The 15,699-nt window shown below is 42.6% G+C and overlaps 1 protein-coding gene and 1 non-coding gene across 3 annotated transcripts in view; one reads left to right on the forward strand and one right to left on the reverse strand.

Moving 5' to 3' along the window:
• Positions 1 to 1,742: 1,742 nt before the first annotated feature.
• Positions 1,743 to 1,847, reverse strand: LOC114515427. The gene has a single exon (XR_003686178.1). It is a non-coding gene; the product is annotated as a U6 spliceosomal RNA (small nuclear RNA).
• A 3,919-nt stretch (positions 1,848 to 5,766) lies between these two features.
• Positions 5,767 to 15,699, forward strand: part of CDRT1 (CMT1A duplicated region transcript 1) — a 47,615-nt gene continuing 37,682 nt past the window's right edge. For both annotated transcript variants that reach the window (XM_036032955.1, XM_028534371.2), the window contains exons 1-6: positions 5,767 to 7,833; positions 9,683 to 9,856; positions 11,015 to 11,215; positions 11,306 to 11,433; positions 12,230 to 12,352; positions 15,288 to 15,397. In XM_036032955.1, the coding sequence (XP_035888848.1) occupies positions 7,329 to 7,833; positions 9,683 to 9,856; positions 11,015 to 11,215; positions 11,306 to 11,433; positions 12,230 to 12,352; positions 15,288 to 15,397 (1,241 nt within the window). In that variant the 5' untranslated portion in view covers positions 5,767 to 7,328. The remainder of the gene's footprint in view (positions 7,834 to 9,682; positions 9,857 to 11,014; positions 11,216 to 11,305; positions 11,434 to 12,229; positions 12,353 to 15,287; positions 15,398 to 15,699) is intronic.

A 15,699-nucleotide genomic window follows, 5' to 3' on the forward strand; every position in this document is an offset into this window, starting at 1 on the left:
TTTTTTTTCTTTTTAAAAATCAAAACAATTTTCCTGTCCCCATCTACCATTCTCCTCAATTTTTCAAAGAGGAATGCCTGGTGTTTAATCACACTGGTAAATTGTCTCAGTCATGAGATGTCATTTCTTAGACCAGAATATTTGACTCATATAAAAGGACTGCTTTGGGTGTCTCCTTGCCTGTTGTGAGCTTTGTTTCCCTGTCAGCTCTTTTGTCTTCTTTCAGTTTCAAGACTTTTCTTCTTGATATAAAAGATCAAAGCAAAATTGAGAGTTAAGAATATTTGATTTCTTTCTGTCATTGCCTCAACAGATAGGCATAGTTTTTTTTCTTTTTCTTGGCCCACTAACTGAAAATTGCCTAAAACAAATAAAAAAAATGTTTAAAGAGAACAGAGGCCGATTTTATACTCTCTGTCACTTCCCCCTGCTGTGTGTGTCAGCCTTCTGTATTGACCTACATCTTTTCCCTCTTTCATTATGTGGAATCATTTTGGAAAAAAATAATCTGAAGTCATCAAGAGCTCCTTTTGGTGCCAGATTATTTTGTTCCATTGCCAGATTATTATTTGTGATTGGAGAGGCAGAATGCAGTTTTAGCTACTACATAAATTTATTCTTGTCAACTTTTTTCTTTTTAAAATCATATAAATTTTTTTCAATTACAGTTGACATACAATATTATATTCATTTCAGGTATACAACCCAGTAATATAAATGTCAGGTGACATTTATATAGCTTACAAAGGGATCAATCGCTCTGATAAATCTAGAACCCATCTGGCACCATATGTAGTTATTACAATATTATTGACTATATTCCCTATGCTGCACTTTACATCCCCATGAATATTCTGTAACTAACATTTTGTATTTTTTAATTCCTTCATCTTTTTCACTCATCCCTTAACCTCCTCTCATCTAGCAACCATCAAAATGTTCTGCTTATTTGTTTATTTTGTTTTTTAGATTCCACATAGAAGTGAATTCACCTGCTGTTTGTCTTTCTCTGCCTGAATTATGTCACTCAGCACAATACTTTCTAGGTCCATCCGTGTTGTTGCAGACAGCAAGATTTTATTTGTTTTTTTTAGTGGCTCAGTCATATTCCATTGTATATATGCAGCCTGCAGGTGGCTGTTACTTGTACTTTACTCTTTTTTCTCCATCTTCTCTTCTACCATCCTTTCTATTATTCTTTTCTTTGTCCTTTCTCATTTCTTCCATTTATGCTGTTTTAATCTGCTCCTCAAACTGGCCACTGTAACTTTGGGGTTTTTTGGGCCCCATCTCAAGGAAGTGAACTTCCAGCTTCGCCCCAGTCCTTTAAGTTCTATTTCCACTGAAATGTATTATTTGTCACACTAGTTTTCATCATTGTGGCCTTCAGCTTGGGCATTCAACCAGTGATATTTGGCTGTCTCAAGCATTCTGGGCCTCAGTTTCCCCACATATCAAATGGCAGTGTTAGACTCCCCACATATCTCTTAAAGTCATCCAGCCCTAAAAGTTGGCCATTTTCTTTAATTTTTTAAATTTTTATTGAACTTATTGGGGTGACACTGGTTAATAAAATTATGTAGGTTTTAGGTATATAATTCTATAATACATTATCTGTATATTGCATCGTGTGTTCACCAACCAAAGTCAAGTCTCCTTCCATCAATATCTACTTCCCCTTACATTCTCCTACTTTCCCCACCCCCTTTCTCTGTGGTAATCACCATACTTTTGTCTGTGTCAAAAATCACAGACACTTCATGAATTTCTGTCACTTTTGTGCAGGGGCCATGTTAGTCATCTCTGTACCATTACGATTTCAGTGTATGCGCATCCGAAGCAAGCACAGCCTGGTCCTTTTCTTAGTCACAGAACATCAGTGGCCACTTTTGCACCCTTAGCCAATACATCATTTTCAAGTTACTGTGGCATGATTTTTAGGGCCTTTATGAACAAACTGTGTGACTGGCACACAGAGGCCCTCACTATCCCTGGCAGCTCCCAAATACAAATAAGAACATGTAAGAGCATACTGAGCTGGTCAGAAATAGCAGAGATTCTGGGTCTGTTTTTCTCTTCAAATCTATCCCTGGCTACTATGTTCCTGTGCTGAAGTTTTGTTGAGGTCCTTAGGTATCCTCTCAAAAGCTTAGATTGTTTTTTAAAGATTAATGAGAAGTAGAAATGGCTTTAGAATTTGGAATAACATGTTTGAATACTATTTCTCACTTTTATCTCATTCAGTCTTTGCAGCCTTGTGAGATAGATAATATTTTCTCTATTTCATGGAATGCAGCATGGAATGGTGACTCAGCAAGGTTAAATAACTCAGTCAAGGACACTCAATAAAAAATTTTGAAAGAATTAAGCCTTATATTTATTTCTAAAGTGAAGTTATATTTTACAGATACTGAAACACAAGCATAACCTCTCTCTGTGGTTCTCAAAAGTGTGGTTTCCTGACCAGCAGCATCAGCACCACCAGAGAAGTCACTGAAATGCAAATTCTTGGGCTTCATCTAGGATGTACAGACTCAGATGGGGCCCAACACCCTGTTTTCATAAAGCCTCCACTGAGGTCCACTTAGGTTTGAGAGTCACTGGTTACACTTAGTCTCTGTCTCCTGTTCTGCTTGTCAACTATGAATAGCAGGTGCCTGCGAGTTTTAGTACAAACAAGAAGTTTTTGACTGCCTCAGGGGTACACAGTCTTGGGTTTTTCAACCTTTTTTTTTTTTTTAAGCTAGGCTGAGAACTTTTCTGTGTTGTCTTGGTTCTCCCTGTTCATTTCTAGCCAATGCTCTCTTTCCCATGTGCTTCTTTTTCTTCTTTTTAAAAAAAGATTATTTATTTATTTATTTATTCTTATTTATTTATTTTTAGAGAGAGGGGAAGGGAAGGAAGGGAGGGAGGGGGAGAAGCACCAATGTGTAATTGCCCCTACTGGGGACCTGGCCCACAACTCAGGCATGTGCCCTGACTGAGAATGGAGGAGGCAACCCTTTGATTTGAGTGCTGGAGCTCAATCCACTGAGCCACACCAGCCAGGGCTCCCACGTGCTTCTTGCTGTGGACAAAGGACAAACTGGCAACCTGGAAATTCGCTGATTTCTCATGGACACAGACTTTTCTCACTTAACTTGGTCATCCAGTGTAATATCACATGATCTATGGTTTTGCTTTTTGAAGTTTGTTACCTGCAGTCATCCATAATCCAAAAACATTAAATGGAAATTTCCAGAAATGAGCGATTCATAAGTTATAAATTGGGCATCAATTTGAGTAAAATGATGAAATCTCATGCTGTCCTGCTGCTTCCTGCCTGAGACGTAAATCTTTTACCCAGAATCTCCACATGGTACCCACTCCCTGCCTGTTAGTGACTTAGTCAATTAGTAGCCATCTTGGTTATCGGATCAGTTATCAGCTGCTTTGAGAGACAGAGATCACATAACTTTTTTTCAGTATATTGTTATAATTGTTCTATTTTATTATTATTTATTGTTGTTAATTTATTACTGTGCCTAACTTATAAATTAAACTTTGTCACAGGTATACATGTAAAGGGAAATACATGCTAATACAAAGTTCGGCACTATCCAAGATTTTAGGTGTTCACTTGGGGTCTTGGAACTGTACCTCCCACAGATAAGGGGAGACTAATTTTCTTGCATAGGTCTTCACACATTATAAAGTGCTTTTTCTAAAACATCCATTCATTTGAGCCTGACACCTGCCTGTGACCTGGGTTGAATTATAATTTCCACCTTACCGAAGGGGAGCAGGCTGAGAATAGAAAGTGCGTTATCCTGCTCTGTAGTGCAGCCTGGTTTCATTACACAAGCTCCTCCTCTGGACTCTGAGCCCTTCCTGACCTCCCACTGGCTGACCCAGGGCAGGTAGCTTTGGGGGAGAGCCAGAAGAACCTGGGTGCAGTGTTAGGCAGGACAGCACAGCAGGGGGTGGGGGGAGCAGCTGTCCTTGCAGGTTTCTCTAAACCACTTGGGAGGGTAGGAAAAGGAATTAGAGATTTGGGGCCATAAGGCAAGAGGATTCAGTCAACATCATAAACAAGGAATAATAGAAGGCAGAAAGGAAAGGTAGGGAATGGGTCTTCTGGCTGCTGGTAGCCTGGATATTTGAGAAATATCTACTTCTCAGCCCCAAAGCCTTCTTCTTAGAAAAATGTTTTCCTGTCCGATGAGACCTCTTTGCCTGCCTGCTTGCCTCTTTGAGGATCATAGATGCTACTCTTCTACCCTGGCTTATCCCATCTGGTCATCTAGTTCTGCCCTTCACCAAGGCCACTTTGTAAACTCTACTGCCAGATCCCAGATGGCTTCAACTTCCCTGCTGGAGTGAGATGAGAGGCAGTGTGTGCACACCTGTGTGCATGCAGAGGTGGGGAGTGGAGTGGAGTAACTACCACACTCATCTACTTGGTTACATTACAACATCCCACGGGCAGGGAGGATCATGTGCATCTACAGATAAGGAAATGGGGGCTCAGAGAGGCTGGAGTAACTTGATCATCACCGCACTGCTAGTAGGAAGCAGCAGTGGGATTCCACCTAGCCTCTGACTCGCAAGTCTGTGCCCCCCACTGGTCCTCTAAGTGTGAAATAAAGGCTGAATTGGGTTGGCAAGGCTGCTTCCTTGATGTATGTCAGCCTCACAGATTAAAATCCTGATTTATTTGGATCTTTAAAAACAAGCTACTTTTAGTCTGTAGCACCTCTGGGGGTTATATGTCCTTCCCGTTTAGGTACCCAAGCCTCTGCTTTGGGCCTCCCTCCTCCTGGCCACCCTCCTTTGTCCTGCCTCTCTGATGGATTAGATGCTGATCTGCTCTTGCCTTTCAGATACCTCTTCAGAGAGAACAGGCTGCACTGTGAGAACTCTTCTCTCAAGCTTGAGTCTTGTCCCCGACCCAACTCTTGGATGAGCCTGCCATTGCAACCAACTTTGGCAATGATTTCCAATGCCTTTTTTTTAACTGGGCCAGGCCTCCAGATGTGGGTGCTAGAAATGCTCATGACATTTAAACCTTTTGGTTTAATCTGGAGTAATAACAATAATAACAACAACAGTAGCAGTGACACCGGTCTCACACATTTGATATAATCCTAGAAGGTGTCTCTAATTTTTATTATCCACCTTCACCTCTGCCATCCTCATCAGTAGGGTGAAGAAACTGAGGCTTAGAGAGGCCAGATTACTTACTCAAGATCATAGAGTTCCTATGTAACAGAATCAGTGTTTGAACCTAGCCTTGTCTGAAGTGGAATGGTCTCAGTGTACCTTTGACCTCTTTTCTGGGCTGCCAACATTTGCAAGGGTATTTTGGCTGTGGTGACAAGCTGGGTAGCTGTGGTAGGTAGTAGCCTATTATAGTAATTTTTTTCCCAATTTAGCAGTGTATCTTTATTAGTTATTTTGAAAAATTTCAAACCTACAAAACCCCAGGAGAATGTAACAATAAACACTTACATACTCTTTGCCACATTCACCAATTATTAGCATTTTGTTACATTTGCTCTTTCCCTCAGTGTATGAGTTAGTGTATGTATTTTTTTAGTGGAACCTTTTGAGAATTATTTGCAGACACTCATCCTGGATATGTCAGCACTTAAGAGTGATTTTTAAATTGTTTTTTGTGCACTTCTGGCACATGGGCACAGGATCATTTCCCTTCTCACAACAAAAGCAGGGGCATTCTTGAGTCTTCAGGTTTGCCACAAGTAGAACCTAGAATCCACAGAAAGCATTTTGGAAATCACTAATTTAAATTTTGTGGATTTTGAAGCTGTTGTAAGACAGTGTCTGTCATCTCTAATGTCAGGTTTAAAGGTTTTGTCTTCATCAGAATAGCTCCATTGTTCTCAATAATTGCCTAGCTAACAAGTAAACTTTTGAATTAATGACATAACTTGGTATTAATGAAATATTATGTTTTTTAATGTTACATGTTGAGTCTTGACAAAAGATATGATTTGCAAGTAGGATTTTGCTCTTAGAAACTGTTGGAAAACCCAGTGAGTCCTTGGCCTTTTTCTGGGTCACACCTGACAGCTGAAGCCTTCTGTGGGGGAGCCCCCATGGCCACGTCCACCCATGTGTTGGCTCTAATGGCCTAAGTTGTCTCTGAATGGGTCATAAGCCAGGGCTAAAAGGTAAACATCAGGAAATAGGCAAGTCATAAACACACACACACACACACACACACACACATACACACACACATTACTTCTTTACATGCATCCCAGTGTATGAACATACACACATATGAACTTCATAGTGGACATTGTCTGGCTGCTCAGAAGAAAGATCCCAATGACAATGATGATGATGATGATGATTATAGGACCATAGTTAGCATTCATTGAGGGCTAAACACATACTAGGCAATCTTCTAAGTGCTTCACATGTGGTGCTCATCTAATCCTCACAGACTCTATAAAGTAGGCACTATTATTGTCTCAATTTCACAGAGGAAAAAACTGAGGCAGAGAGGATTAAGTAGTGTGCCTGTGTTCACAGAGCTACACCTATAAGTAAGCAGGTGGGCTGGAGTCCAAACCCAGGAGCATGGCCCAGACCTCGTATTCCTCACTCCCAAGCTGTAGCTGTATTGCCTCCCAGACACTCAGGTGAGCATGTGATTGAGGCTGGAAGTCCTCCGATACTCTCTTAGACACAGTGAAAACCCTTTCACTAAGGGGTGTCTTCCTAAAGAGGTTTCTGGCTAGCATTCTGAAGCAGTTCAATAACAAATTTACATTAAACATTTGTGTTTTTACTTCGATGATGAGTTAAGAAAGTGAATGTAAATATATTCTGGATCATTAGGATAACTACCTTATAACCAAACAACTATAACCATAAGAAGTTACATGTAATTTTATATTCAGAAATATTTAAAACTCAATAATAATAACTGAAGCTCAATACCAGGCTCCACATATTTTTTTCCCTTTAAAAGTGGTCTATATGTTACTTAAATTTGATTCACCCTATTCTTGTTCTAGAAATGAAGTGACCACCTCTTTCAGAATATACAGCAACTGCCTCCACATAAAGCAGTGCCAGGTTTAGGAGATTTACGGTAGAGCCATGTTTCCTAGGAGGTCAGTACAAAAAGCCAGACTTCTACCGGCAGTTTCTGGGAGAGATAAGCTTTCCATCCATGGTAGAGGTTAATTTTTTCTCTAGGAAATGTTTATAATAGAAAAGGCTCACTTGGGATATTTATCAGCTTCTCCTGTCCCTCTGCTGTTTGGTAGAATTGACCACAGAGAAGGATAAAATGAGCTGGTTACCTCAGGATCATGGCAAACCTGGAATCAAGGCTCAAGAATGCCCCCTATTTTCGTTGTGAGAAGGGAAACGATTCTGTCCCCGTGTGCCAGCGGTGTGACACATGCGTCTTGGCTCGGAAGATCTTCTTTACCAAAGAGTGGTTCCAAAGGATCGGAGAGATATCTCAGAGGAGGTTTCTAGTTAGCATCCTGGAACACTTAGATAGTTTATATTTGTTACACTATTTCCAAACTATCCTTCAGACCACACAGGGGAAGGATTTCATCTATAACAGGTCCAGGATCAACCTCAGCAAGAAGGAGGGGAAAATTGTGAAGTCCTCCTTGAACCAGATGTTGGATAAAACAGTAGAACAGAAGATGAGAGAGGTATTGTGCTGGTTTGGGACCACCACCCACAAGACTAAGGTGAAGTATACACTCTTGCTGCTGCAGATGTGTGACCCCAAGTTACTGCTCACGGCCGCTGCTGTCATCAGGGTCCTGTTTCAGAGAAAGCACAACAATATTTCAGGTACACCGGCCATGGGGGGAGACTGGAGGGCCCCAGGGACCAGGGAGCCAGGCTTTAGGACCTGTACAGAGACCAGAGGTGTGGACAAACTGAGATAGATGGGGACTTCCCAGAAGGCAGCAAAGAATTCTTTGCCCTGACACTTGATCCTGTTTACCAAAGGAGAAATTGCTGAATGTGACTTCCTTCTAGAAAACTGTCAAGTGACAAATGCAGAAGGGTGTATGGAACTTTTAACTGTCAAGCATTTAAATTGGATTTCTTTATCCCATTGACTCAGAAATGGGTGGTGTGTGTCTGTGTCCCTATGACTTAAGGCTGGAGTGGTGCAAGATCAGTGAGCTAGACATTAGACTGGCCTTGAGAGGGATATAAGGGGATAGCTATTGAATTGTCTTGCCCTTTACCTTGCACTGCACAAAAACCAGGCCAACTGGTCAAAACTTAGGGTTTTTTCCCAATTCATTCCACCATATTCCTTGCTTGCACATAAAATCCAGCCTTGAAGTGCAGTTTATCCAAAGCTGGAGAAAGTGAAAGGGCCAAATAAGACAAGCACTGTAGTTCTCACATTTTAGTTTGTATGTGAATCCCCAGGGAGGCTTATGAAATTCCAGATGGCTGGGCTTGCTCCGGTGTCCTGACTCAGCAGGCCTAACAAGTGGCATCTCTAACAAGCTCCCAGCTGATGCTGAGGTTGCTGGTTGGCACTTCACTTTGAGAGCCATGGGTCTAGGGTGTCAGTGAAAAGATCATGGAAATGTTTAGTGCACTCAATCAGGGAAGCAAAAAACAAAAAACAGAAAACAAGACAGGAGGCAAGAGATAGAAGATTCCACAGAGATCTGGGAGCGGAGGGTCCACTGTGGGAGGCACAGGTTTGGGGGGAGCAGGTAGGAGAAGGCTGGGGGGCGAGCAGTATCAGATGGAGGAGTTTCAGAGTCTTAGGTCCTGAAGGCTGAGAATACTTAATGTCCATGAGGCCTGATTTGTGGGTGTAGTTGTAGATTAATGGAATCCCAAACAAGTTTAAAGCTAGATGACCTATGGGCAGTTGGATCCCAATGTACGCCGCTTGACTTCTTTGGTGCATTAGGGAGGCAAAAGAACAATAATCTGGAATGAAGGAATGGTGAAAAAAATTAGAGACTCCTACAAATAGATTAGAGGTCAGGCAGGCCAGCTCCTTAATGTTATAGATAAGGAAGCCAAAGTTCAGGGAATCTGAGTGACTTGAACAAGGCCATCCAGCAAGAGGGTTGAGAACCAGGACTACTCTCCTGAGCATCTCCCACAGTGCAGTGCTGCTCCTCACCCCGGTGGGGCCAGGCTGTAGCAGGCCTGGCTTTCACCCACATACACGTTGTTCCATGGGTCTCTCTCAAAGGCTTTCCTCATTCTCCATAGGAATAATCTACTTATGTTAGAGTCGAATCCAGTTACAGGTTATGCAGTTTTCTCCTTTCCTAAGGAAGCTTCTCTCTTAAAACACTGAATTTTCTATTTTGACCAAAGATTAGTTATGAATATCATTGAAGAAAATTAGGCCAGAGCTTCAGAAGAGCAGTTTATCTTCCAGCTCTTGCCCACAGCTCTCCCACGCTCTCTCCTATATGGAGAGCTCTGATCAACTTTGCACTGTAGGTGGGCTGGCAAAAATCTATTTAGGGACTTTCTGTGATTTTTGTGTAGAAATTCAGAAGCCCCAAAGGAAAACAGACATAACTGGCCTGGCCCATTTTGTGCAGAAATAAAAGAAGCAAGTAGAAATTAAACCATTTACCTCTGTCTCTTTCTCCTCCACATACCTGCTTAAAGAACAACCTTGCATTGATCTTTTGTTTTTCAGGGCTCAATCAAGATTCCAACCATATTTTCTTCCCTGAAAAAGACTACAGCCGCCAGTTTGATACTTCACATGTCTACTGGGCTGCCAGAAACAAGAACACATCCTTCCCTTTGTTCAAAATTTCGGGAAAAGAAAGTGCGTTTGAAAAGGTTGGGAGGGAAGCATTGAATACTGGTAAGTCAGCTTGTGGTGAGAAAGTCAACAGGTATGAGACTGGGAAGTCCCCATGGAGGTGGAGGGGCTGAGACAGCAATAGCATCTGGGGATGACAGCTTCGGGGAATTAACATTCGTTTTTCACCTGTGGTGTGTTGGACCCCCCTGATATTTGTTCCCTCATTTAATTGCACATCTGGAAAGGGAAGAAGCAAGGACAAAATCACTCAGGATGACCCAAAAGGCCATGCTTTCACCTTTCCAGTGTTACACCTTTGAGGGACACCTGAAAACAGAAATCAGAAAGGAAGCTGTTGTTGAGGGCTTCTTTGGAAATCTCCCTCTGTCCCAGGCCACAGTCCCTTGTCTAGCCCCTGACCTGTGGCACAGTGGGCACCTCTAGAATTCAATCCACTCTTTTTAAAAAACTCAGGGGCTATTTTTGCAGCATTGGATTCCTTGAAGAGGAAATGAGTAGTGGGGAATTTGGACCCTGACCTCAAGGCCATCCTAAGTTGGTTTTCAAAGCAAGATGTGTACATGAAACAGTGACAGGAAACATGACACATGGGTTCTAAGACATTTTCTCTATAGAAAATGTCAGATTCCAAAAGTAGTTAGGTCGGTATAATAACCATTCACATAACCATCACCTCGCTTCAATAATTAACAGAAAAGCAAAGAGCACTGTGTGGTAGTTCAGATTTCTAACTTCTCTTGAAAGCTCAGATGGTCCGTGAGGTTGAGCTCCACAATCTCCCATGGCAATAATTAGCTGCAGCTGAGTGACAACTGGCCCCTTCAGGTGGGAAGTGAACCTCTTCATCACGATCCCATTGTCCCTTACTGTTCATACCACCCACCACCCTATTCTTATTTCATCCATGCCTCTCTTTTAAAATTGTTTAAAATACTTTCCTGTCAGAGTGATTTAAAGGAAATTCCAGACACCATGGCATTTCACCTGCACAGGGCAAGCTTTGAGGCTATAGACATATCCTTGAGCTGAGAAGGCTAAAAAGTATTCATATGTTTAATTAGGGAGTTTCTATTTTCATTTTGGCAGGAAAAAAATGACAAAATCCAGTAGCCTAAGAGAAGACTCTAATGAATTCTACTGGTTTGGAGTTTCCACAGAGACAAATCAACCATGCACCTTTCTCTGGCTTCATTCTAGAGGGACAATGGAAGTGTTCGCTCCAGTGTATTTCTGAGATGAATAGGCTATTTCCCCAAAAAGCAGACATGCACAAGACAGGGTGCACCCCCTCCGATCTGTTGGTTGACCTGGATGCTGTCAGAGACCTATCTTCTGGAGTCAGCAAATACCGGGACTTTATCCGTCACCTGCCCATCCACCTCTCCAAGTATATTCTAAGTATGCTGGGCTGTACTGGAGGATTTCTCAAGAGCCCTCACATTGCAATCCAGTTTGAAGGTTCCAATGTTTATCTTTTTTTCCCCTCAGGTATGCTTGATAAAAGCAGCCTGCACAGATGCACCTCTGTGAGCCAGCACTGGGCCTCACTGGCACAGCAAGTCAAGATGGACCTATCTATGCACACGTTCATCCAGAACCAGATTATCTTACTGCAGGTACTTTCTGCCTGGGAGGGGTGGCCTGAAGACCTGCTTCCTCACTGAGGCTAGCCTGGCTGTGAGCCTTCCAGTCCACTCAGGAGACCCTTAGTGGGGGGGGGGGGGGGGCCTCCTGCTCCCTGTTTGCTGCTTCATAGGTTTCAACAGTCATCTCCTTTTTGTGTGGACTCCCCATTAGTCACCATCCACTATACAATGGTATAGTGCACCCAGCAGGGACAACATGTACAGAAATCTCTTAGGAAGAGAAAGGCAGGGTCTGGTGAAACCTCACAAAGCAGGAAATCCTTCCCCATCCCCACACCAAGAACTGCATTGTGTTTTATGCAACCAGAAAGCCATTAGTATATTTCTAGGTCAGCCTGACCTGGTACACGGATATTTACAAGGCTACAAAGTCTGTTTTTAGGTTAAAACACAATTTTCCATGGTAATAGCCATTTCTGGCATTTTTTTGTACTTCTTGCCTGATGCCTAACTTGAATCATGGATTCTTGGTAGCTGGGACTTTCCCAGCAGACATCAGTGTGAGAAGAGGGACAGAGGCAAGCATGGTGAGAACGGCTGCACTCTGGAAAGCTGGAAATGACTGGCTATGTTTTTCTGGTCTCGGTCCAGAGTTTTGGCATCATTATTCCCTAACGCCAGTCTATGTACCTACTGGCCTACCTGGCCAGGCCCAGGCCTTCCTTAGCCAGAGCTTGTCCATCTTTCAGATTTGCTGAGCACTAGTTTCCCCTCGAGTTGGAGAGTAGGAACCAAGAGTAGCCATTTTCTGTTTTTCACTTCCCAGGGGTCCTACACAAGGGGAATAGATCCTAATTACGCCAACAAGCTTTATATCCCAGTTCCTAAAATGACAGAGGATGGAAAGCGCATGCGTGTGAAAAATCAGAAATGGAAATTGAGAACAAAGGTGGGTTCTGATGGCATCAGGGCAAGTCACTGTGAGTGTTACACTTTTATTGGCCATTGAAGGCTGAAGTCCAGGCTCAGTCCTCACATAAGAGTGTAGGACATGGGAGGACATAGGATATAGCATATGGATGTAGGATACTATGTGGGATACTCTGTATGGATATAGAGTTACTCAAGAGGAGGTGACATTCCTTAAGGGAGACCAGGGTTCTGTGCTACATGTTCTTAAGTACGTCACTTCCTTTTGTTAAGCCTTAAATGCTTCACTTGTTAAACGGGTGGATTGATTTAGTTGTCCTCTCATGGTTTGCCCTTACTTCAAATCCCGTGGCCATGTCCTATGTCCATGGCACCAAGTCACCTGGTGGGGCATTCAGAACTAGAAGCATGTCAGTGATAGCTGGGCTTTTCCTCTACTCCCAACAGCCCATGTATCTAGAGGCTGCCAGAGCCATGGCCTTGGGATGAGAGGCCATGAAAAGAGGGCAGGGCCAGTCCAGAATGTCCAGGTTCCAGGATCAATTAAGCTTTCTCACTTTTTACTTCCAGGTTCATTCTGACTCAGGGATGGAAGGGGAGAGTTACTCAACCACAGGCCTCCCACCCAATCTTGGGCAATATTGAAGAGCAGGTGGAAGACTCTGAACCCTATGATCTGCCTGTCTAGGCATAGTTCATTTCTAAAACCATTAGATTCCTGCTCCCTACTCTTTGCTCAAGGGCCTTCTATTTTGAAACTATTCCATGGTCCCCAAAGAATACCTAGTGAAAGGTAGTCATTAAGTACTGACTGAAGCTTCCGATAACAAAACTGTACAGTATAAGTTATAATTGGAGAAACAGAAGCATCCAGAGAGACCATCTAGTTCATATGTCTGTAGAGGCCAGACAGATTCCACGAATAAGGGAGGTGGGTGGTGTGAACAGTAAGGGATGATGGGACTGTGATGAATTAGAAAGTTCACTTTCAATCTGGAGCTCAACCTCACAGACCATCTGAGCTTTCAAGAGAAATTAGAAATATGAATTATCATGCAACACTCTTTGCTATTCTTAAATGCTGGCAACCAATGAAAAAACACTTAAATTATGCAGGGCCAAGGAAAACATTTGTTTACCTCATGTGACCAGAATTTTTTTTATCTTTGCATTGGCCCATTCACTCAGAAAAAGAAACTGAGGCACAGAGAGTTTCTGGTTTGTAGCCAGCAAAGTGACAGAGAACAAGTTAAATGCTGACCTGCTCATTTCAAGCCTGTTTCTCTATTAAGTATAGTGAAACAAGAGCACTTCTTCCTTTGGTGATGTAGCTATAATCGCCTGACAAAAGAGGACTACCAGGCAGTTTTTAATATTTTAGATATGTATAATTTAAGAGCAGAGGGAGGAACAGTTAACATGAGATGGAGACCAGAAGAGAACACATGAAGCAGCAAGACTAAGCAGTTAAGGGGTGTGCTAGGAAAAGGTGGAGGTGAGTATTTCTGAGTAGTGCTGATTGCAATGGGCACTGCGCTCAGTGTGCCAGGCATGGTGCCAAGGGTTTGTATACATTCTGTATTTTATCCCCGATATAGGTCGGGTAGAGAGCATTGCTCCCAGTTTATGGATGTGGAAATGAAGGTTGTGATGTTAGAAAACTTGCCCAAGTTCTCATAGTGTGACAGTGGCACAGCTGGAATTTGAACTCAGGTCTTGTTCTTCTCAATGACTCTACCATGATGCTTCTAGACCCTTTAAACTAAACTGATGAGCAAGAGCCAAGAATTCCAGCCTGGGTTGTGGGAAGGCAGGGAAGCCTTTTTAAATTCAAGGCAGAATATCAGAGTTGCTTGCACTCTGGAGTGGAGAGACTTCTAGGTGGATATCACCACTCTCTTACCAAGTGCTGATATCCATTAAGATGGAGAGTGAGCTGAGGAAAGCTGGTGTCCTGAGGAAGGGTCTACAGGCATGGAGGTGGCTAAGGTTTGGAAGGAGACTTAGGAAGAGATGTGTCCAGGAGGACTCCCAGATGCAAACATGAAGGTGTGGACCTCTTTGCTTTCATGATAAACTTACTCTGTTTGTTTTTGGTTTCTTGGTAGTATGATTATTATTCTCTGCTGTTGGAGGGTGAAGAGTATGGCTGGGAAGAAGATTGGAACTAGGAGTCCAGTCGAGTCATCTATGCCAGAATTTAGCATGCCTGGCATGCCATAGCTGCTCAGAAAGTGTGTGATTAAAGGAGGGAGGGAGGGAAGGAGGAAGGGAAGGAGGATCAAGGAAAACTGGTGTCCTGAGGAAGGAAGAAGAAAGGAAGGGAGAAAGGAAGAATTGAAAAGGGACAGCAAGCACTTCTGTTGAGATTTGATATATTGATTTCTCCTTTTTGAGGCTCAGACACCTCATCCATAAAATGATGAGACTACTTTGTGGAGTAAATGGTGTACTTAGTGAGGCCGCAGTAAGGAGATATTAAGGTTGCAGATGTATGAAAACTTTTAAGTGCAAATGCACAGAGTGTGTAGCAGTAATTTCACATATGGCCTGGGTTCCCAGAATATACTTTGTACTGTCAGATTCCTCAATGTAAATGTGAAAGCCCCTCTCTGTGAAGTGGTTGGTTAAAGGGCACCTGTGACTTTAGTTGTGAGCATACCCTTTGTGAGCTCATTTTTAGAAAAGTTGTCTTATCAGGGACATTGAAAGTTCATGGGATCAGGACACACAGGAAACAGAAAGAGGTGGAAGAAGAATTAGGACTCTGGACTCAACACCTTTGAACTCATAGATTACTTTAGTACCTACTCATTGGCCCCTCTGCATCAGCACCATGACAACAGCCTAAAGAAGAAGAATCCATGGGCCCTTGTGTCCTGACCAGGGGAGACTCTAGGATGTGCATAGGTAAAGTGGCTGCCATACTTTTATTCCAAGCATTTCTTTGTTAGAATGACTACAACCTGTGGACAGCATACCAGAACCAGGAAACGCAGCAGGTCCAGATGGAGGAGAGAAATGTCTTCTGTGGGACTTATAACATCCGTATTCTTTCTGATACGTAAGTACTAAGGTCTGAATCCAGATCTTCAGAGACCCTGAATTGCCCACATTGGCATGTTAGGGTTCCCATGACCCTTGTTTACTTGGAAAGGCTCTAGCTCCAAACTACCATGAGAATAGATGCTTGATTTTTGCACCATGTTATCAGCAGTGTACAGAAGACACTTCCCCTTATAAACTTTGGGTATGCTAGCCAACAAACTTTTGCAAAATTTATGTGCATAAAATCTTTCTTTTTTGAAATATCTTTACTGTTTTATTAGAATTTTAGAGGTAATATATTCTTAGTGGGAAAAAATC

This window comes from Phyllostomus discolor, chromosome 8, assembly GCF_004126475.2.
Source record: "Phyllostomus discolor isolate MPI-MPIP mPhyDis1 chromosome 8, mPhyDis1.pri.v3, whole genome shotgun sequence".
Taxonomy (NCBI): domain Eukaryota; kingdom Metazoa; phylum Chordata; class Mammalia; order Chiroptera; family Phyllostomidae; genus Phyllostomus; species Phyllostomus discolor.